This window comes from Oryzias latipes, chromosome 7, assembly GCF_053564925.1.
Source record: "Oryzias latipes strain Hd-rR chromosome 7, Olatipes_Hd-rR_3.1".
NCBI lineage: Eukaryota > Metazoa > Chordata > Actinopteri > Beloniformes > Adrianichthyidae > Oryzias > Oryzias latipes.
The window spans coordinates 4,538,687-4,561,438 of record NC_136243.1 but is presented as its reverse complement, the minus strand read 5'-3'; the positions used below and the strand labels follow the sequence as shown (position 1 = coordinate 4,561,438).

The 22,752-nt window shown below is 40.0% G+C and overlaps 1 protein-coding gene and 1 long non-coding RNA gene across 5 annotated transcripts in view; both read right to left on the bottom strand.

The window, feature by feature from the left end:
• Positions 1-1,398, bottom strand: LOC144993891 (uncharacterized). Its single transcript, XR_013657172.1, has 2 exons — positions 984-1,398; positions 1-270 (listed from the first exon to the last, which is right to left on the bottom strand). It is a non-coding gene; the product is annotated as an uncharacterized LOC144993891 (long non-coding RNA).
• Positions 1-17,657, bottom strand: part of LOC101156311 (ephrin type-B receptor 2) — a 54,560-nt gene extending 36,903 nt beyond the window's left edge. For 2 of the 4 annotated variants that reach the window (XM_023957043.2, XM_011473000.4), the window contains exon 1: positions 17,349-17,654. In XM_023957043.2, the coding sequence (XP_023812811.1) occupies positions 17,349-17,400 (52 nt within the window). In that variant the 5' untranslated portion in view covers positions 17,401-17,654. Of the gene's footprint in view, positions 1-17,348 lie in introns of all 4 variants that reach the window. The other 2 variants (XM_078949792.1, XM_078949793.1) reach the window with 2 other exon arrangements.
• Between the last annotated feature and the right edge of the window lie 5,095 nt (positions 17,658-22,752).

The following is a 22,752-nucleotide window of genomic DNA, read 5'->3' as shown; positions in this document are numbered from 1 at the left end:
TGGTGATTATTAGCCATTTATTTTCTTAAGGGGGGCAGTATTTTGTAAGGCAGATGAGATCTGTTCACATTGTTAGTTTTTGTTACATCCTGCTGTGAAGACATGCATAGATCAGTACATAAATATTAATGTCTTGGCCATGGTTTTCCGATGTCCCACAAGGGTTGAACAGGTCTGAGAGGAGAGAGGACAAGCCACAGAGGGAACAACTCCAACAGTTTCCTGCTCTGCCTGGTTTAAGTTATACTGTCGTCCAATATCCACAGCATCCTGCACACAAAGAAAAATGTATTTAAGACAGTTAAACACACACACACACACACACACCTTAAATGACACTCAGTAGCTGCATATTGTGAGAGTTGACTTCCTGTGTGAACCTGCAATCTTTAAGGTTGAGAATAAAATGGTTTTGGAATACAGTTCAGAATCAGAAAAACTTTATTGATCCCACCCGTGGGAAATTTGCTCTGGTACCTCAAATTAAAATTGTGTTTCTGAATCATAATTTTACTTTTATTTTTAAATAGGGATTAACTTGATCCCAAAGTAGGAAAGGTGTCACTTTCTTGCTTTGTTGTTCAATCAATCTGTAATCCCTAAGGAAATATTGATAAACCTTATAAATTATACATGAATTTACTTCTTAAAACACTATTTGATTAACCTAGTGACAATCCACGGGCAATTATCCCCAGGTTGACATGACCGGTCCTGACACTGTGGTAAAAAATGGACTTTGTTTAATCCATAAAAGTCATGAAAAGAGCTGGAAAGCCCGCTAGCATTGAGCTAGTTAGCATGCTAACACGGGAGAACAATGGTGATAGTTTTTCATGCAACATCTAACTTTCTAACATCTTTTTTCACAAGCAGCTACTGGTGGAGCTCCTCATCTGACTGTGCTGGCTTCCTCTGGTTAAATAAAGTACAAGTTTGATCGTTTAATACAGTAAAAGATATGAAACACATGAAAAACTTACCGGCACATTCTAAACTGGTCTGTTGATGTAAGACTCGGTGTTATTCGGCAGCCAATGAGCTTCTGGATGTGGGGATGTCCCGCCTCCCCTCCCCTTGACTGACATGATACTGTTTTTACGTGTCGACAGGTTTTAGAATCAAAACCGCAAAAAATAAAAGCGCGACTCAAAAAATAAAAGCGCAACTCAAAAAGATAATTTCAAAATAAAACTGCAACTCACAAACAGGATTTCAGAATGGCAAGAAAACAAATCAGCAGCTGAGAAATAGGATTTTGCCTTGGGGAATGGCTTTTGGTTGCAAATTGTGGGTTTTGGTTCTCAATTTATGCATTTTGATTTGCAGATTTGGGGTTTTGATGAGCGGTTTTACTGTTTTGATGCGCAATACTTTAGACTCTATTTTGACACCATAGATTTGAAGTTGGAACTCTAAATGAACACATGCAATTGGAAATTTGTCAGTTCACAGCAGAAGATTTTTACACACAGATGCAGATTTTTGATGCACAAGTATTCAGATTCTATATTACAAGTTCTCAAATCAAATCTACAAGTGCGTTCTTTTTGACACATTTTTACCTTCATACATTTTAACTAAAAAAAAAAAACAGACCAAAAGGTCTGATAATAAACACATATGGTTTATTTTGATGTCTACATTGCTGTCAAACTATTTCCTCCATCTATCTCCTGACCCTACAGGGGTTACTGGCATCACACTCTGAAACTGTTGGTTTCTCCAAATGGAAAATTAATCCCCACAAAAATTGTACACAGATGTTTGAGAACGCCATGTCTCAACACAAGCCTTTCATTTGTTGTGGGTGGGGTCCATTTCATGATGTCATCCTAGAGTTGGCCTCAGCAGAGTGTCTGCGTTTTACCGATGAAAACAAACATCCGAACTTTTGCAAAGATGGATGTGCATATCGAGCATATAAAAGGAAAATTTTTAGGGGATCACCCACTTTCTCCACGGAGAAAGTGTGTGTGTTAGGCTGGGAGCGGAGCTCGCAGTGCAGACTCTTCCTGGAAGGGGCTGTTTTCACTGGTCTGTGTCACAATGTGAGAACCCGCTCGTTTCCGTGGGTTGGGGGGGTTGGTGCTCACAGAGGAGGTTTTTAGAGGAACGGATCAAAATACTGCTTTGGCGTTTCTTATCAATGAACATTATATACACCTAAAAGCTCAAAAAATTGATTTTACATTGTGTAGGCTGTTTAAGTGGGTGGCGTCTGCAGCCCATGGAGGGGGAGATAATAGGCGGAAACTTCCAAATGGGAGTGAAAAAAAAAAATTGTGACAACTAGGGATTTCTGATCAGGTTTCTTTGGCCCAGATCCGAATCATTTGATTTTGAGTATCTGCCAATACTGAGTTCTGATCCGATAGTTTCATACAACATTAAAAAATGAAGAAAAGCAAAATAAACAGATCGAGGTTGTCCCCTATTTTTATATAATTCATCATATTTTATAATTAAACTCTTAAAAAGCGCTCTTCTTTTTACCGAACTATTAACAAGTAAAACTAGTATTAACTAGTAAAAATGTGCAAATGCAAACAGAAATGACATGTAAACAAATTAGTAAATAAAAGTGCAATAGTCAAAAATGACTGTGCTTTTTCAAACTGTGCTCTTAATTCTTACAGTCCTTTTTTGGCTAAAAGGATAAAATGTACGTTTTTCCTTTAAAAAGAATTAACATCTCCACCTTGTCTGATTTGAAACTGTTCCTGTTCTCATCAATGTTTGGTGCGTTGTGGACAGAGTCAATCTGGACTATGTTGATTTAGGAAACTGCAAGTATTGTTGCTACTGTTTGTTTTTGAGATGCTTAATGAGGTTTTTTGCTTTAAACAGAGCTTTGTCCTTACCATTGACTGCAGATAGAGAACTGAACAGAGCGAGTGAGACGTCACCAGGGACGTGGACAGGATTTTAGAGGGGCAGGGGCTCAAAGTCCAAAAAGGGCAGCAGAAACAACAAAAATGTGTCCCTAAAATTAAATGGAAATTCAGTAAAATTTTAAAATAAAGAATTAATAGATAACTACTCAGCCATTATACCTGTGTAGGTGAAAGTGATACAATTGTCATTTTTTATGTGAACGAATTACTGTCAACATTAGTTTGTTCACTTTATCAGACATCAAAGCAAAAAACTAGTGATGCACGATAATGACTTTTTCAACCGATACCGATAACCAATATTTTCCTGCCTCTTGTAGCCGATACAGATACTCAACCGATATTTTTTTAAATACTTAGGAATAAAATATTAGAAAGTTCAAAGTAACAGTGAACGGCTCTTATGTGTTCAACAAATTTGCAGAACTAGTTTTACCTGCAAATGAATTGAACAGATTGCACAAACACTTTTTTAGTCTTTTCAGTCTGCCATACATCTGTGAACAGAGAGAGTGCATTTCATTGGTCAGAACAAATACTAAGCCTTTACCTTAAATACCAATCTGACAAGTACATTTTTCAATACATATAATAACCAATATAATAAGGTGCAAAAGAAATAGTTTAATCTTAAAGTGAAAAAATTATTGCTTTGTTTGAAACTGAAGTGCAAAATAATAACTTTAACGTTTTTGATGTGCAAAATAAATGGTTGCTCATAGAAATAATTTTTTCAGAAACAGGCGTTCCAGCATTTTGCAAACCAGAATGACAAAAAGAATTAAACCACCACAATGACATTTTGTTTTTTTCTTTTTAACCGTGATTGGATCAATGGGAGATTTTTCCTGACAACAAATAGCATCTCTGCTTTTTGTCAGGTTAGCTGTTGATTTTTTTCATCCAGCACATCTGCAGCAGAGGGAAAAAAACGCTCACTATCAATGGTGGTACAGGGCGCTAAAGATGCAAACCCCGCAGTATAAATTCTTTTTTTTTCCAGAATGGGCTCTAGCAATGACGGCAGCTTCTTGTTCTTTCCACACATCGCGGTGGTGAATTTTTAAATAGCTTGTGAGATTTGTGGTGTCAAAGCTTGACCTTTTCCCTCTTTGTGACACTTCTGTTGAACACATTTCGAGTGAGTCTTTGGTCTCAGACACGGTAAAACAGGCACACATGGGTGAGAGCTGCGCCATGTTGCAGTCAGAGCTCTCAAGCTCAGGCACTGAGAGGTGACAGAAGTTTGCAGGATGGGAGGGGTGAGCAGACACCTTGCTGACACAAGTAAATACAGAGTGGGGAGTGAGGAAGCAACGACAGTGTAACCCTTGTGCTATAGGCACTTTAACGTTGGGAGTGGGGTCATCTAGACCCACTAGACAGTGCTCTGAACCTTTTTTCTTCAATGATTTGTGATCTTCACTGGTGTCCATGGATTACATGAAATCTTTCCACCTTTATCCACCTTTGTCATGGTAGGGAGAACACCTCAATGGAAGGGGGGGGGGGGGGTCATAGGATAGCACAAGGGTTAAGCTTTTACGGTAGTTATCGGTCCATTTTATCAGCAAATTTTTTCTTATCAGAATTATCGGCATGACGTCACTGTCCATCATCGGCCGTTTTTTTTTTATTATCGATATTATCGTGCAACCCTATATAAAACACTGGAAGCTATTTATGCTGACACAATGTGGTACAGGTATAATCAACAAGAATTAAATTTAATACAGATGGTGGGCAGCTGTGGTACAGCCTGTGGTGCAGCAGAAGGGCGGTTGACCCATGATCCTAAGATTGCAGGTTCGATTCCCGCCTTGCACGCCCATGTGTCGTAGTGTCCTTGAGCAAGACACTGAACCCCACCTTGCCTCTGGTGGTAGGTTGGCCCCAGTGTTCAGCAGCGGAGCCGCCACCAGTGTGTGAATGTGTGTGTGCATGTGTGACTGTAAAACGCTTTAACCACCGAATGCAGAGATTATTAATTTTATTATATTATATTATATTATATACATATCATATTATATTATATATTATTATCATACAGTTGCTGTAAGAATTTTGGGGTTTAGTTCAGTGTCTCAGAGGTGTGTTTGGTCATATTCTCTTTGCTGTCAGTCCCTCCAGGTTCGTGTTCATCATCCACAGCTGTCTTCATTTCTGTTAATTGTCTTAAGTATATAGAAGTGTCTGGCTTTCAGGTCATCTGCTTTACGCCCTCTTTGTTTCCCTTCTGTCTTTGTCCTGTTTAAGATTATTTAATAAATATTTTCTCCAGTTCCTGACAGTTTCATCCATTTTAACTTCTGTTCTATACTGGTATTTACAGCTACACTTTCTTTTGAATGGTAGCCCTCCCTACTATGGTATCAAGTTGCTGCTATTATGACAATATTTAGCCTCTCTGTGTAGAATACACTGAAGGACAGCGTGCGTGTGATGAAACGCGCTGCAGAGATGTGAACAGGTAGAGAGGAAAAGCAGGTGGAGAGGCGGGGACGGGCTTAGACTCACCGATTCCAGACCCCGCAACAAACTAACAGCTGCTTCCTAATAACAAAAAGTTGAAATCCATAGATTTAATATACTTTATTGGGTTTACTGGATTTCATCAAAAGTTAAACAAAAACAAATAGGAGTCTGCATCAAAGGTGATTTTTTTCCATCATCTCATTCATCTTAACTCTGGGTGTTTGACAGATGGAAAAGTCTATTCAAGGTTGTGGATAATGGGAAATGGACAAAAGATCAAAAGAAACATCAGCATCCAGTTTAGAAACAAAAGAAGACAAGTGGAAGAAAAACACTCCAAGGGTAAAGGAATGCAGGCCATGTCCAAAAGTAACACACACTAGGCCCCAAATACAACCAAATTGACTCTTGGAGGAGTAAAATTTGGAGCAACATTTGCCACATGGCTAATGGAGGTTTGCACTTTATTAGATTAGTCTTCTTAATTAGTTTGGTGGAGTTCATCTAAGCTCCTCTGCTGTTCTCTTTCAATGCTTCAGATGCAGTGTAGACATTTGTTTGTCCTTTTTTATCCAGTTTTACGTGAAACTTAAGCACAAAAAACAGAAGAAAATGTCCTTGAGTTTCCTTTGATGTTCACTCATGCAGCCAACGGAAATGACTGGAATTATTCAATCATAATTGGCGTCAGGGTTGTATTCAACTCGTGAAAAAATCACTGAAAAATGTGGCAATTTTTACCAGAACCAGCCAGCTTTCAAAAAGAAAACACAAACTGATGCATGTTCAGTGTGAAATAACTTATACACTTGATCTTAATTATACTTGAATGTTTAATAAAGTAAAATAAATGCCACATTTTGTTCTTCTGTTTGTATGTTTTGAGTTATTGGGGCGGGGGGGTTTCAGACGGCGTTAAACTAGCCAGGACCGTCTTGCTCTAAAGACAGGCTTTTGTTGTGTTTGGCAAGATTTTAATACAAAATGTTATAAAACTGAATGATTTAAAGGAGGCAAATCTAATCAGAAAATATTACATTGAAACAGACACATTTCCTCACCTGTAGTGAGGAAGCTATGTACTCATCTTTAGAAAGGTCCACCAGTGTTTTATTTTATAGTAGGAATCCAGCCTTCTGTCCCTCCAGCACCTGTTCTTTGTTAAATTGATGCGTCACACTCAGATCTTTGGCAATAGCAGAAACTGACTCCCTGACAAGTGACTAATAGCTTATAGAGGGTTTTTGTCGAACATTAACCATGTTTAAGCTCATTCAAAACTAGTTAGACCAGAACTCATAGGTTCAATCTCTTTCACTTTCATGTCTTCAGTTCTCTGGGCAGTTTCTCTCATCCCTCTCTCTCTCTCTGGGTCCGAGTCGAGCTGCTAAAACGGAAGCAGATTAGTACAAGAAAATGGGTTTGATAGAATGCTGTGGGGTTCTTGTACCGGCTTTTTTTCCTGGTATCTCTAACAGGAATTTATTAATGTTACTGTTATTAAAAAAAGGAGGCATTAGGCCACTTTTTAATACATGGTAAAAAGGGCAGGTGCTCAGCTAATATGACTGAAAATGGCCATTTATGTGGATGCTGTTAAATCCTCAACTGATGCAAGAAAGTTGGCATCCGAGTAACCCAGATGGGAATATCTACTCACCCTGAGTAACATTGTATCTCTAAAGAAAACAACCTGGCTAACTGTTCCACTGAAACGATTTAGCTTTCTCACGTCTCCTTACTTTCAAACCACTAATCTGAACATCAATTAGAACAAATCTGTCTGGAACAGAAGCAGATGTGAAAATATGACGTTGTGTTACAACTTTGATCACCTTAACTTTAAAAACTAGCAAGGATTTCCTTCATATGGCAGGGTAAGGGGCATTCAGAGTTATCATTATCACCTGTGTTTGCCCACTAATTAGTCATGTAGGCTTTATAAAATGGCTAATCTTCTACCAGTTATCATGATCAGCTTCATTCATTTATTTGCTGCTTCTAGCTTATAACTGTTCTACTGAATGGACTGCTGGGAGTCATCTGCCAACGTTCTGCTGGGTTCCACACTCACCTGAGAAAGAGTGGGGAGGTTGAGTTTTGGTTTCTTTCTCCAGTCTGTCACTAGGAGCAGCAACTCAAAGGTAAATTGTTGCATTGTAAGTCACATTTTATGCACCGCATGAGTCACTCTCTTTGTCATTCTCCCACAGTTGAGTCTGAGTCAACTAATTTTAGCATCCACTCTCACTAATCAGAAGTGAGCTTGTTGGAAGTCCACACTTCTACTACTTGAAAGGGGGGTTACACAAAATCAATGTTTAATCTGTCAATTAAACATTTTGAATGTCTGACATGAGACAATCTACTTTTATTGAGGTATCTGATTGGTCAGTCTATAAAATGAATTTTATTTGATCATTTCTGCAATACGTTTGATAAATCTGTGCCGATTCTTTATTACTTTGACTACAATGCTTGAAACAAACAAACAAATAAATAAATAAAATCAATAGCTTGAACTACAGAAAAACAAAAGAAAAAAGGGGATAATCAAGACATGTTTAAAGAGGTATCAGATCCAAGATGGGTCTTCTGACCAATAGAATGACTGAATAACAGCTGTTTATGTCTCTATTGACGTCTATGGGATTTTGGTCTCTTGGAACCAGTAGGTACTTCCTGTTTGTAATGTGAGGGGGGAGGGAACACTAAGTCCAGTTCCCCTTCTACAGTCCATGGGAAATACATTTCAAATAATGTTGAGGTGTACAGCAATAACGGGGAAGACAAGACAGTTTATTTGAAATATATTGTGTTTAAAATAACTATTAATGTTAATAAAATATACCAAAGTTTTACATTTTAAAAGTAATCCTGATTTAGCAATCGTTTTCTATAATAATGCTCTGTAACAGCTCTATGTTTATGTTTTCTAATTTCTTGTTCATTTAACATAAAGCATGTAAAGCGCAACGGTTCAACAGGTCACATTTCACTAATATTGCATAATTTGCTTTTTAGGCACAATGCCTTTAAAAAGCAGATTTTCTGCTTGATTTCTTTGCAGATTTGTTTAATGCATGGGAAAATATCATATTTAGGTTGTATTTAGTTTATCTGCTGCAGGGAAACGCTAGGCCATTGTGTCTCATAAGTGTAAGAAGGTAAATTGATTTTTGCCTCAGAGACTCAGAATTATCTTTTAAGTGCATCTATGCTTATCCCTCCCTCCCATTTTGGAAAGACATCAAAAGATATTTACACCTAAATCCTACTTTTTGTTAAGGGTGACTTTACCCAAAACATAGCTGCATATTTAGGAAATCAACCATGACTAAACCCAGTGATGAGCACAAGAAACTAAAAATCTGCTATGGTAGGAGAGAAGGAAGCTCCAAGCCCAGGAATTAATGTTTGTTAATAATGAAGAGCATTACTGCGGCTGCACATTTAAAATGATGCATGCTGGAGCTCCTCCTGGGAGCTTGAGATGGAAATGGGGACAGCGTGGGCTCAGAGCAGTGGGGGTGCATGAGGCTAAGTTGGCCTCCTTTCGTGACTACACATTCATCGCAGCAGCAGCTCCTCGGTGTCTAAAGTTTGATCACAGCTGACTGGTCACAATATGCTGGAAATCACTCAACATGAAGGGATTCTGATCAGCCTTGCCAAACCTTCTTCATCAGTAACTGGATGCTCTGTTGGCTTTGTAAAAAGTAAAATTCACTGCGACATTCCTGCAGAATATAAATATAACTTTTCTTCTGGACATGACGCTCTTTTTGGCCCTATCTGCCCCTACAGTCCTTGCACAGATACAGAGAGAGCTCTCCATCTTTGTCTCTGGGCATGATTCACTGGAAAGTAGGGCAGTGGGGGGAGGGGGGGCAGTTAAGCTTAACACACATAATCCTTCTGGACTGCACCGCACTCTTTGTGTCTTGCTGAATTAAACCAGTAAGGTTAAATCAGCAGAATTTATTTTGTTATGTATGTCAAACCAGGGCTTTTAGGAAGATTTTTGAAACAGAGCTCGAGTTGTAGATCCACAGACCTCTAACTAACTCCACTCTTCAGAGAGGCGCCAGAGTTTTCAGTGTCATTCACCTAATCATATGAGGAAACGTGTCACGTTGGTAGTCTGTGAAATAAATATGAAGTTGTCATTAACTCATATACAGTCGGTAGGTTTTCTGATAAGAAAGGCTGAAAAGATCCCAGGAAGCACTGGGAATCCACGGCATGGTAATGGTGTCATCTCTTGCTTCCTCACTATTGATGCATCTCCAACAAGACGGGTTGATAGTTTGCAAGTGAAACTGCAACGTATAGCCCTCTAGATGGAAAGTTTGTTTTCAAAAATGTGCAGACGGAAGAACTGATAAGGCTCTGCAAGAGACGGGCGACCTTTTCACGGTGTACCCTGCCTTTGGCCAGCAGTAGCTGGGTCGGCTCCAGCAACCCTGGGACCCTGGAAGTGATTCAGTGGGCTCTGAAGGAAGATGGTTGGATGAGTGGGGCCATGGTTTGTGAGGTTTTGAGTGAAAACCTCTTCTAATTAGAAAGGCATTGAAGATTAAACCTGGCTGGATCTGCTGCATCCCAGTGTCTTCTCATTCAACGAGTTTTTATGACTGTTATATTGGCCAGGTGTTTACAGTTTAAAAATGTTTTTCTCACTTATACAAAGAATATGGTGGTAAAATCAAATGGTTAGAACAAACTGGGACCTTAAAGTGGCCCCACCTGGATTTGTTTTTCAGGGACATTCTTAGTGAAACTCCCCATGGACGACAGAAAGCTGCAATCGTTCCACCCCCACCAGCTTTGGGAGGTTGAGATTGCTTTTATTTTTATTTATCTATCTACTGGAAGACAGACAGGGACTTTGGTTTTTCCAAGAAACATGGAACAGAGAGATTTGGGTTTGCAGTTCTGAATGCTGTGTGGTTCCAGGGGTGAACAGGCAGTTCCAGCGGTTGCAATGAACACTGTAGGTGCTGGTTAAGCATGCTGCATTTTGGACCACAGTCAAGACCAGCAAGGACTGAAAACAATCTTTCTTACACCACAGCGACCACAGGTCATTACTTTAGTTGCATCACAACTTTTTATGAAATAAAAATAGTTTTAGTTTTTGCCAATCTTTCTTAGATAGCTTCTAATCTCTGGGTAAACCAACACATTTAACAACTACAATCATCAACCTTTCAACTTTCTGTATTTATTTTACTGTATATAGAATAAAAAACCCAAAGATCTGGCCAGTCTCCTCTGTAATTAGTAAATATGTTTTTCTGATTATTATTGGGCTCTTAACAATCTCAACCTTCAGAAGCAAGCGGACCTTCACATAAAATCCATTAGTTAACGAAACGTTTTTTTGCTTCTAAAAATTTCTGGTTCTTGTCTGCAATCTGAGGTCTTAATGACAGTTGGTTGCTTATCCCAAAATTCTTATAGTCTTTAGTAGATTTTTTATTTCATTGCTAGCCTCAGTCACATACACATGTTTTTGGGTTGTCTGGGCCCATAGAGGGTCGTAGACCAGTCCAGCCATGTCTGAAAGGGAGGGAAGGTGTGTCCCTTGTGGCTCATGCGGCCACCCTAAGGGACTTCATGAAAATGGAATGTACCATTGCTGTGTATGTCGTAAGTCTATCTTGAAGAATTTATAAGACTAATGTAAGTTACACGCATTTAGGACGTAGAGGCGTCCTAACACTTCAGCACAGGGTATGCAGGTGATGCATATGAGTTGGTTAGTTCAAAAGGGGCCCAAGTCCACAATTCTTTAAAATAGAGATATTATATGATCTATGGTCTTCAAGGGAAAAGCTATCTGATTATGTGCAAAAAAGTCCCAAGTCCGTTGTAATGTATTGACTATGCTTGACATTTAAAATGCATTAACCCTTGTGCTATCCTAGGCACTTTAACATTTGGGGTTGGGTTATCTAGACCCCACAAGACAGTGCTCTGAACCTTTTTTCTTCAATGATTTGTGATCTTCACTGGTGTCCATGGATTACATGAAATCTTTCCACCTTTATCCTCCTTTGTCATGGTAGGGAGAACACGGGGTCATAGGATAGCACAAGGGTTAAGTGCAAAATTCCTGGACTTGGGCCTTTCTTGCATTGGTTTGGTTTATCCCATAGATGGCAACTCTAGTTATCCAATATGACAGCACCCCTGTTTAATTCTAGAAGGGCCCAAGTCCAGTGACTTTAGTTTGCTAGTCCTCTGAAATGACAAAAGTGAGGTGTTTCATATTCTAGCATTTGTAAGCTATGAACTGGTGCTAAATCTGAGTAAAGTTTCAATCATTTGGTGTAGCCTTTAAGGTATGCAATTAAAATCATTTCCTGGAAAAACAAACCTCTTGGACTTGGGCCCCTTTTGAACTAACGGATTCATATGTAGGATGCCTGTAAGATGCCCACTCAAACTACACTCTGATAATCTAATGGGGATGTGACGATTCATCTTTAGCCCAAACTTCAACCAGTGTGACTCAGAGAGAAATATCTGGTACTCAACAGTGCAGGTGACATTTTCCAGATTTCTTTGTTTTTTTTTCAAGATAATTGTGTGTAAACTAAGTTTCCTTTAGTTTCCTAAAGTTCACCCCACTGTTGTTTTTCCACATCCAAAGAATCCAAAGGGAACATTCCTAGAACATTGGTCACAAGTCTTTGCTAAATTCAAAGTCTTTCCACACATTGGACTAATTGATCTGATTTATCCAATCAGATTGAAGAAACAGACAAAAAGGAAACATCAGTGTGACACACCTGCATTTCACCCTCTTCTCCCTTACGTTTTGCTTAAATGTTTACTCCAACCTGATGCCTTAGGAAAAAATGTGCATGAACACTTTTGCCATACAGGCTTACTGGGATGTCTCTGATCTCAAAATTTCTTGACGGGTACCTAGGTGCTCGGCACATATTAGCCCATTTTTCACCTGCAGACAGCCCGTACCCACGCGTCAGGGCAGTTGTGACTTAAGCTGTGATCCCACTGAACGTGATTTGTGGGGCAGAGGCGTCTAATTTCAAGGTTAAGTCAATGTACAGACCTGATCTGAGGTCTTGCTGCACAATTTGATTGTCAAAACTCTGAAATTTGGCGAAGATGTGTTGCGTCAACCAATCAGTGACTCAGCAATGGGCAGGTGACATGTTTAGTGACGCAATCAATGGGTGGAGTCAAATCTAACAAGAGGAGAATCTGATAGTTCTCATCCTGAACTTCATGACATTTTTCTTATTTTGATCAAGGCAATAATAAAATGATCGTCTTATTTTATTTCTTTTTTAATTATTTGCCTGCTTGGATTAATGCGGAACAGCAAGTTATCAAACTGCGTTGCAGAGAAACTGAAACACAGCACAAAGCGGCGGTCATTCAGATGCTGCTCCCGTACCGGGAGAGTCTCTGACTGATGTCATGAATGTCCGCGTGCTGTAAAAACAGAAATGTCACCAAATGTAATTTTAGTACTGTTCTGTCATTGAAACCTGTCCGTCTTTTTCACAACAAGATGTTTCTGTTTATGGCCAAAACTTAAGAAAATTCGTTTGAGAAAAAAAACCGAGTTTGCTCTGAAAATGTTTGAATCCACTAACCATATATAGGGTTCTGTTGAAAGTATTTGAACACAGTGACCATATATGGAGTTCTGCAGAAGAAATTGAACCCACTGGCTATGCAACAAATTTCCATCTGCATGTTGGAAAGCAGAAGTTTCTGACAATGTATCAACATGGAAAACAGGATCAAAGGAGGAAGGTCAAAGGGCAGGGATGACCAGTTTAGCTCAGTCTGTTTAGTTTAGCCATTACCTATAAAAGTCTATGACTTAGTGTTCTTTATGATTCATGTTTATTATAAAATTACCAGTTTGAAAACCATTGAGACGACTATTGTTGTAATATTGGGCTATATAAATAAAATTGAACGGACTTGAATATATGGAGTTCTGTTGAAAGTATTTGAACCCACTGACCATATATGAAGATTGTTTATAGGGTTGCTGTTAAGCGCTGTTTCACCTATAGTTAGGATCTTGCAATGCCCTCCAATTTTGAAGGAATCTCCGTCTACAATCTTTCTTTGATCTGCTCTCATCCTCTGAAGCTACATCTACTCAAATGGAGTTGCACGCTCAGGAATACCTGCACTCCAACCAATCAGAGGTGGCCTCACACCTTCTCTTTTGGTTTAGACCAGAATACATGGGCTCAATGTGCTTTTTGGTAAACCACAGGGAGACTTTCAGAGTTGCACAGATTTGTTGAGACATTTTGAATGGCAAGTTGCAACCTTTGCCACCTGGGAATTTTATTGGTAACAACATTGACAAATGAAGTTGCATGTTCCACTAAACTGGTGGTAGTTTGGGAGCCCTGTAATGGGAAACATTTTTTGCTCAACTGCTTCTTATAAATAGAACACTCCCAATTTGTATTTCAGCTTTTATTTTCATTATTTTACTTTTTTGTACAAACACAACTCTTAATCTTTTTTCCTTAAAGTCCCGACCCGGTCTTTAATTATGATTATGACACTTTTAACCATAATTTAAAACCTGTGGCCACTGTGGAGTGTCTCTCTTTTCATAGGACATAGTTTCTGCAGAGCGGCAGGAGTTTATTAAACCATTACCTCTTAGTTGAGGGCGGGACTGTTTGCGAAGAGTAAGCCCGCCCCCACTTCCTGTCACCCATCTTCCCAACTTTCAACACTCTCTACTGCCAGCTTTTGCCATTCTCAGTAAGACAGAAGATGACGATGCAGGGGCTGATTATTTCCATTTTGACATTTGTAAAGTCACTCTGGAGAGACGCAGTCAGACAAATTTGGAGAAGAGCACCCATCTGTGGCATTCCTAAATATGTATTCTATTGATCATATTCAGTTTTTTATCGGATAAATATGAAGTAATTTTAATTTTCAAAGAGCTGCCACTTGTCACATCACTCAGTGTAAGACCTTTTCTGCCTCCTGTCAAGGATTAGTGAGCTGGTGGTTTTGGTGGTTTACCTTTCCAATCCAACACTTGGTGTTGATTGTTGCAATTTAATGTAAACAGTAGGCAATTAATGTGCCTTCAGTTCATCAGTCTATTGAAAACTGTATTGAAAAAATAGAATCCCATGTTATATGTGAAGAAAGAAATCCTAACAAAAAATCAATGGGTGTGACCAAGATGATCTAATTAATTCCTTTTTTGAATCATCCTATTTTAAATTTTAACACTCCAGTGAGTGAAAGGCTTTCTACATACTTGAAAAAGGTATCACATTATTTGTACATCTAAACTAAAGTGTGGCATTAGGTGCTCCTAAAAACAGTTTAAAAAGTGTCAACTATGTTTTCTCCAAGTCAGTAATTATTTGTCTGCATGTGTCTACAGGTCTACCAATCCGCCTCAAGCCGGATGGGTAATGGTACAACTACAGTGGGCTCAAATGTTTTTCTAAACACAAAGTTTTAAATGTCAAAAAGTGTCTTTATTATTTTATAATAAATTATCGAGTCATGTGTCACAGGCATGCACTACATTAAGTGTACATTCACACTCGTGTGCAAATACATGTACACAAATAGACCTATACATGTGAAGTAGGCATTCTGAACTCAAATCAGCTACAGCAATGGTAAAAATAATGACTACAGGTAAACAGGTTTTCAGAAATGTGCTTAGAATGTGACTTAGTAAATGTAACTTGTTTAACCCATATCTGGAAATGACATACTGCAGTAATTAATATGATGTTCTTTTGTACTTAATAAGCAGACTTTGTGAACCTCTTTGACAAAAGTCTTCTCGGTGAGCTGCTTTTCTCAGCATGAATGCTTTTAATTCACAGATGTTCTTTCTTATAAGGAAAAATTCAACCATGGACAACAGCTTCCACATCTGCAAGCATCACAGGGATGTAGTGACAGAGAGTCGCCCCGGTTTAGACTCATACAAGAAACTACCATTTAACCCATCTTAGAGGCAGCCAGCAGACATGAAATGCTGCTTCATGACCCACTGAGCTTGATTTAAAATAGACGTGTGTGTGAAAGAATAGACAGAAGAAAGAAAAGCTAGCGGCGTCGGCTGCTCGCTTGTGGCAGAAAGTTTTAGGTTTGAGAGCATCAGATGCCGTCACCTCTGAGGGAAACAGAACCAAAGACATGTACAGGCTGAGTCTGACACACTGCTGTGGAAAGAGGTCAGGTATGCTAGACTACATCTGACAGTTTGGATTAGGTGGGGAGGAGAAGATGGCTGCAAAACTGTTTCCATGACTCGGCTGATTGCGTCAGCAGGAGGGAGGTCCAGTCCACTGGTCCACATTCTCATCACGGCACATCAATGCTGGCCGTTATACTATTCCTATTCTATAAGGGCTGCTTTAGTTGCAACCAAGACAGCAGGAAACACCAGACATATAGTGATATAATGGTTCAATCACAGGGAACAAATGCCGATGACAGAAAGCAAGCGGGTTTACTAGATTCGGAATTCCGCACTATAACCTGGTGCGCTCTATAGTGCGGAGAATACGATATTTCTTTTACACAAAACCAGCTGAGTTCTGCAGAGGATGCAAAAGGTGAAATGGCATTAACCCGCTACCATGTTTTGTCTCATTCATTTCATTCTAATGCAGCATCTCTCATGAAACAAAGCCTGTTTAAACATGTGGCAAAACCATCACGAACCGGCAAAGTGCCAGATGAAAGAGTTGTGTTCTTTGCTGTTTGCTGGTCTGGTTACGTCTGGATGACATTTGCTTGGATGCGTGAAAATAGCCTCCATGAGACTTAAATCTCAGGATGAGGACTTCATGGTTCAGATTATTTTAAACTTTAGGAAATCGTTGGAAATTGCCGGTTGTCTGTTTTACCAAACGTCTTGGTGAAGGCAAAACGATTCAGTGGAATCTGAATTCCTTTAGTTTATAAGATGTGAAATTACTGCACATCCTTGAAGACATAAAATGGTGGTAATCTTCTTACATAAACCAAAGCACAGCAGGACAACCTACTGTGACAAAGCTCTCAGGTTTTACTGAGTTCCCAGCCAGCAAGGCCAAGTGGGCCCCATATGGTAAAAAAAAGTGGGCAGAAGATGTGGGCCCCAAATGGGTTTGTCCGCAGTTTCCATGGTGGCCCCACCAGTGTTTGCTCACATTGACTTAAGTGGGCACTCAGTGGGCTGGCTTGCTATGCTGTCTGGTGGCTAGCATAGACCCTGGGCAGCTGAGCCCGCTACACTATCCATTGGGCGACTGGCTAGAGTAGCCAGGGGGACCCACTTTTTAACCATTTGGGGCCCACTTGGCCCTTGCTGGCTGGGTTAACAGGATGCTCCTCCCAGCATGCAGAGGACCGTTTTGGTGAGTAGGGAGCCTCAGCCATCAGACAATGCTGCTCCTTTACATCTGCAGAAGTTAATCAGCCAAGTTCTCACATTTTCAATTATCTTGTCCTTTAAGTTCTCAGGCACCAACATCAAATTGTTATTAATAATTAATGACGATGGATGAACATGAATTAACAGTCAACTTCACATTTGAGTTTAGCTGCTTCAGAATAAATCCCACACTTCTGTCCTCACCCTACACTTATCCAGTGTGTCTGTTTACACAGAGATGCTTCTCTGAACTCACATGTTACACTGCTGGACAACAGAGCAACACCAATAATGCTAAGAAATATTGTAATGATAACAGTAATAACTCCTTTTTTACTACTAGACAAGACCTCAAATCATGTATTTAAAGCTAAAGTGTTTACTATAATGTTCTGAAGCACTTTCTGTTCAGCGGTGCAGTTTGGAGCTGCTTCTCTGCAACAACAGGTGTGAAAACAAACATTATTTTCTGCTCATGGAGTCTGATGTTTCTCCTGCGCGTTCCCGTACATCCACGCGCTCAAACCCACAGCAGTTGGTCACCCACTCACCCTCGGCGGCCCACACCGACGGAAGTATCCACAACAAACAAAAAACATCCATTATTCCACAAATCCCGCACTTCCAGAGGAAAACCGCAGCGCACAGGTGGCGCAGCCGCGCTGCAGGAGCGGCCAGCGACGGTTCAGTTCCCGCAGACTGACAGCATCCTCCTCATCCTCCTCCTCATCATCAGCCGCGCGGGAGAATGGTTGGGGCTAGCGCTCTGGACGACGGGGGTGGCACGGATGAAGGAGGGGAAAGAGGAGGAGGAGGAGGATGAGGACGACGAAGAACGCAGGAAATCACGGCATTCCACTGACTGCAACGGCAAGGTGGACATTAAAAAAAATCCACAAAATTATCATCTTCACAAAAGCTAAGGAACGAAAATGTTGATGTAAAGCTACAAAAGAGATTCTTTTTTACCTTTTTCCAAAGTAAAACTCATTCATACATACATATATATCTCAAGTCTGACAATAGTTCAAGTAACATTTAACTCAATGACTGAAATTGGATTCACGATAAATAATTGCATAATAGAAACCTGACAATTCCGGCAAAAAAAACTGGCATTTATTGGAAAAGGTTTTTGTGCTTGGAGGAGGAGGTTATTGAGGCGTATCTAAATTGACATATTTCCCAAAACTGCGACAAAAACACTTTTTTCAAATATAAGTCATGTGACCAACAACCGGTTGGCGATGTGCTTCTTGGTAGGAACTGGCAGCCTTGGTCGCTGCACAGCGGGCGCCACCAGAGGTCCCACAGCATCACACCGCTCATCAAATGTTGAGCGTGTCATGTGGAATTGTTGGATCCACAGCTCCTCTGGAAAATCACCAACCACCATTTCCCGAAATAGCTTTAACTGTAGCTCCTCCCACATGTAAAGAGCTCGCCACTCCATGGCCTGAAGAAGACGCCGATGTCTCCTTTGATAGATGATGATGAGCGCTAGAGCTGTGGCAGAAATCTGAATGTATCTGCTGTCAATCAAAGTATCATTCACATCCGTCACCGTGTTTTTGAATGACTTAACATGAGTTGGTTTGTGTTTATTCGCATATTTAATGTAGACAGTGTAATTGCAAAATTGTGTTTTATCCACATTAATAACATAAAATAAAGATAAGATTAAGATACTTTTTTGATCTCAGCTTGGGAAATTGGGTTGCTGCAGCAACCGAGGCTCAATACAAACAAACAAACAATGAGTGACAACCAGGAAAACAATCAGTCCGGATAACAGCTCTAGAAAAAAGACATCAAATGAGTTTATCTGTGGTGAATGGATGATGAGTTCTAGAGTCCAATGGAGTGAGTTAGGAAAGATCTCCTGTAGCAGTTGGTGTGACAGTGAAGCTGCCTTAGCTTATTGGAAAAGGCGCTCTGCTGACCGTCAAGTACAGGACAGAGAGGAAGCTCCGGATTATCCATGATGGATACGAGCTTATTCAAAGTCCTCCTCTCCATCACAGCTTCAAACGTGTCCATTTTAAATCAGATTACGGAGTCAGCCCCTCTAATCAGTTCGTTTAGTCTCTTTGTGTCACTGGCAGCTATGCTGCCCCCCCCCCAGCATACCACCAAGAAGAATATCAATAAAGTTTTGTGCATGTGTCATCGTAAAGCATCGCTGACAGCAACATTTTATGATGAATTAAAAAGTATTAGATTGCAACATTTTTCTTTGAAAAGTTGTTTGCTGGAGAAAAGAGGAGAATATTCTTTTCTTCAGTCTCCAAACCAGAACCAGAACTCCACAGGGATTGTTGTTTCCGTCTAATCGGTAATCATTTGAGTTTTTTAATAACTAGACCCAACAAATGTGTCAGAGAACAGCAGAAGAGTCTCTGTTAAAGAGACTAGAATCATGAAAATCACCACTCTGATGGAACTTTTCAGTCTGTTTATGTTTTACCAACATTCAAATGGAAACAGTGAAATCCACGTCTGATGCATTCATGGATAATCGTCCCTTTTAGTGGAGATCAAACCAAACTTCAACATTCATGTTTGATTCTGAAGCATCTTTAACACCAGCAGTGTCAAAGTACAGCATTTTTGCTGTCCAGCTGCAAGACATGGATATTATTTCTCTTTTGGGAAAATAGTCATGTTATTTTCAGTTGTTAATGTGATATGACTACACTACCCAGAATGCCTGTAGAAAGCCTAGGAGAAACTGTATGTTTCTATATAAGTGAGATGGCCTCCAGGCTGTTTTACCTGCACAACCAGAGGTTCTGAGGAGATAATATAACCACATTAAAACAGACTTCTGTGGAACGTTTATAATAAACACATTTAAACTGAAAGACTTAATGATTTCTGTCCATTTTTCACAAACATGTTTAGTTTCCGTAGAAGTTGTTTCCAGTTTACTGTCATAAATTTGTGATGGCGCTGACTGTTAATCCGTTTTTATTGAGTCACGAGCTTAAGATTATGGCTATTGACCACGTGTGTCAAACTCAAGGCCCGGGGGCCAAATGTGGCCCGCCATGTTGTTTTATGTGGCCCGCGAGAGCACAAAAGTTTTTAATTTCTTAAAATAAATTTCTCCTTAGTTGATTACATATTATTTATGTGTAGCTGCTGTTGTAATTATTCAATGTTTGCAGGTCTTATGTGTGTACGCAGACAAATTAATGCCATCAAACCATCAGTCTGATGCAAGGCTGTGTGCAGCCTTTTTTTGTAAAATGTTACACTGTAATACATGTTCTTTCTAGCTCAGTTTTATGTTATTTTTCTTTGCACAGTTTGATCGAGGGTTTTACAGTTTTTCTCAGTTGCTTTAGTACAATTCTCAGATCAGAATGAAATTCCTAAAACTATTTGTTCAATCTTCACATCATGATGTCACTTGTGCACATCATATAAGCAGTTTCTCACTTCTTTGAACAAGTTGCAATTGCTTTGGTACATCCATGCAAATGAATATGTACAATTCTCTGCTTATTCCTACATTATCAATTGTTTATGTCATGTTGATCAAAATGTGTTATATAGTTCAATGTGCAATAGTCTTACTCCTCAAAACACCTAGTCATTAGTTCATCGTATAAGTCATTAACTGCAAAATGGTTGACCAAGTTGTCATAATGTGACAAACATATTTATATACATCTCCATTTTATATGTTTGTGTCTCAATCTGTCCTGAATGGGTAAATTGCTCTCAGGTGACTTGACTTCCTTTAACAAAGGTGCATCTCATTGACAGTGAATCGGCAAGTATATGCTGTGTATGGCTGAAGCACAACACAATGTTCTATGTCTGACAATAGAAGGACAAGGAATTGGACAGGGTCAACAGCCAGTGTGAAGAAGAAGAAGAAGAGGAAGAGGAAGAGGAAGAGGAGTAGGAGTGAGGCTGCGTGGTGGAGGAGTTAGGGGGCAAAACCGAGGAAGAGGCCGAAGACATGTACGTGTTCCTAATGAGATACGTAAGAGCCACACTCGTAGACCATGTTGTCAACCATGGGCTCACAATGGCTGAGGCTGGTAGAAGGGTCCAGTCAAATGTTGGGAGAACAACTGTGTCCTCAATCATTCAGACCTTTCGTCGAGAGAACAGGTATGTAATCTAAAATATGAACTGTTCTGTGATGCTTCATACAACATTACAGTATTTTTACAATATGTAAAGCTTTTTGCAACATTCAGTAAGTACTGTAAGTAGGCCTACATTTTATACAGTGACATTTTATCTTCCTGAATATTGAATTTTGCATTACTGTATCTTTTCCACATAGGACTGCAAGACAACTTCACAGGGGCGGCAGAGGGCCCCTTTTCACTGCTCAACAGGAGGAGGCGTTTTGCACCATGATTGTAGAAAACAATGCGATAAGACTAAGGGAGATAAAGAGTGCCATTATAGAGGACAACAACATATTTGCAAATATCCAAACAGTCAGCATCTCAACCATTTAACAGAGTGCTGAAAGGAAACCAGATGAAAATGAAGCAGCTTTACATTGTTCCATTTAAAAGAAATTGTGAAAGAGTGAAGGAACTACGTTACCAGTATATACAGGTAAAACATGCATGGACATGCAGCAACTGTACTGCACAGAAAACACTAGGTATATCATACAACGATATACATTACAGTAAGCGTGTTTTTACACATTACACAAATCTTTACACATTTGCTATGGCTGTAGAAAAGTAATGCAATATGTGATTTATACATTTGATGTAACTCTTTCTTGGCCAAAATGTAAATTCTTGTAATTCAGAAAACTCATTTTGTGTCTTCTGTATTTAGCCTATGATGGAACTGGAAGCAAGTGAACAGCCGCACAGCTTCATCTACGTCAGGGGTCGGGAACCTTTTTGGCCAAGAGAGCCATAAATGCCACATATTTTAAAATGTAACTTCGAAAGAGCCATACAATAATGTAGTGTCCCTTCCCCACACTGAGGCACGGAGACTTAACCTCTTTTAAAGTTCTTTATTCCGATTACTGCAGACCGCAACAAACGCCGTTCAATTAATTCAGCAACTCCTAAATCTCTCCCGCCGACACGAGAGCGCTTCTCCCAACTTTATATTCCCCTGCTCCCGCTGCAGCCCTCCCATTTCCCTTATTCGGCCCATGGCTGAACCCCATTGGTCCAAACTACCTAACAACAGGCTGAGCGACAGAACTGAGAGCCAATCAGATCTCTGCTTGACGCGTTCAATGAACTCCAGAACTTTTAACGCGGCCCAACAGCCATCCAACTCAGTCCGCGACAATTTGTTTAAAACTAAATATACAAATGAATGTGTGCATTTGATTTAATTTCAACATTTTTAAAGTACAATAAGTCTGTGGATCCTTTTTAATAACATTGTTATGCTGTTGCTAATAAATGATGAGTATTTCTCATGGTAGTTCTGCTGATGGTCTAGTCTGGTTGATACGTGGTGAGTTTCTGCTTCGTGCAGGCGTTGAGACTTTAAACGTGATCGTAGGTCTGAATGTTCTGTAGATGTGAGACAGACTGATCACATGCAGATACGGAGTCAAACACACACTCACACGCTGCAGTGAGTGACGGGAAGCGGGTTTTACGTTTTTACAATCCCTGCGCGATTCACCTGCTGTCCCCACAACACCTCAGCCCCCCCCCCCTCTGCTTTCTCCCTCACACATCCCGTCCCCGCATCTGCGCGCTCTTTCTCAGAGACGAGAGCGCGCAGTTTTTGGCACAGCAATTCACAGGTTTCCAGCTGGTACAAACTCTGTGAAATAATAGATAATAGTAACTGATAGCGCTGGCGCAGATTTCTCTCTCTAAGCACCGCTACTACTGCGCGCCTCTGGCATCGCATCGCGCCCGAGAAGGACTGGTCTAATGAAAAAAAAAAACTATAATTAAAGATTTGTCTGCGAGCCACATGTGACCATCA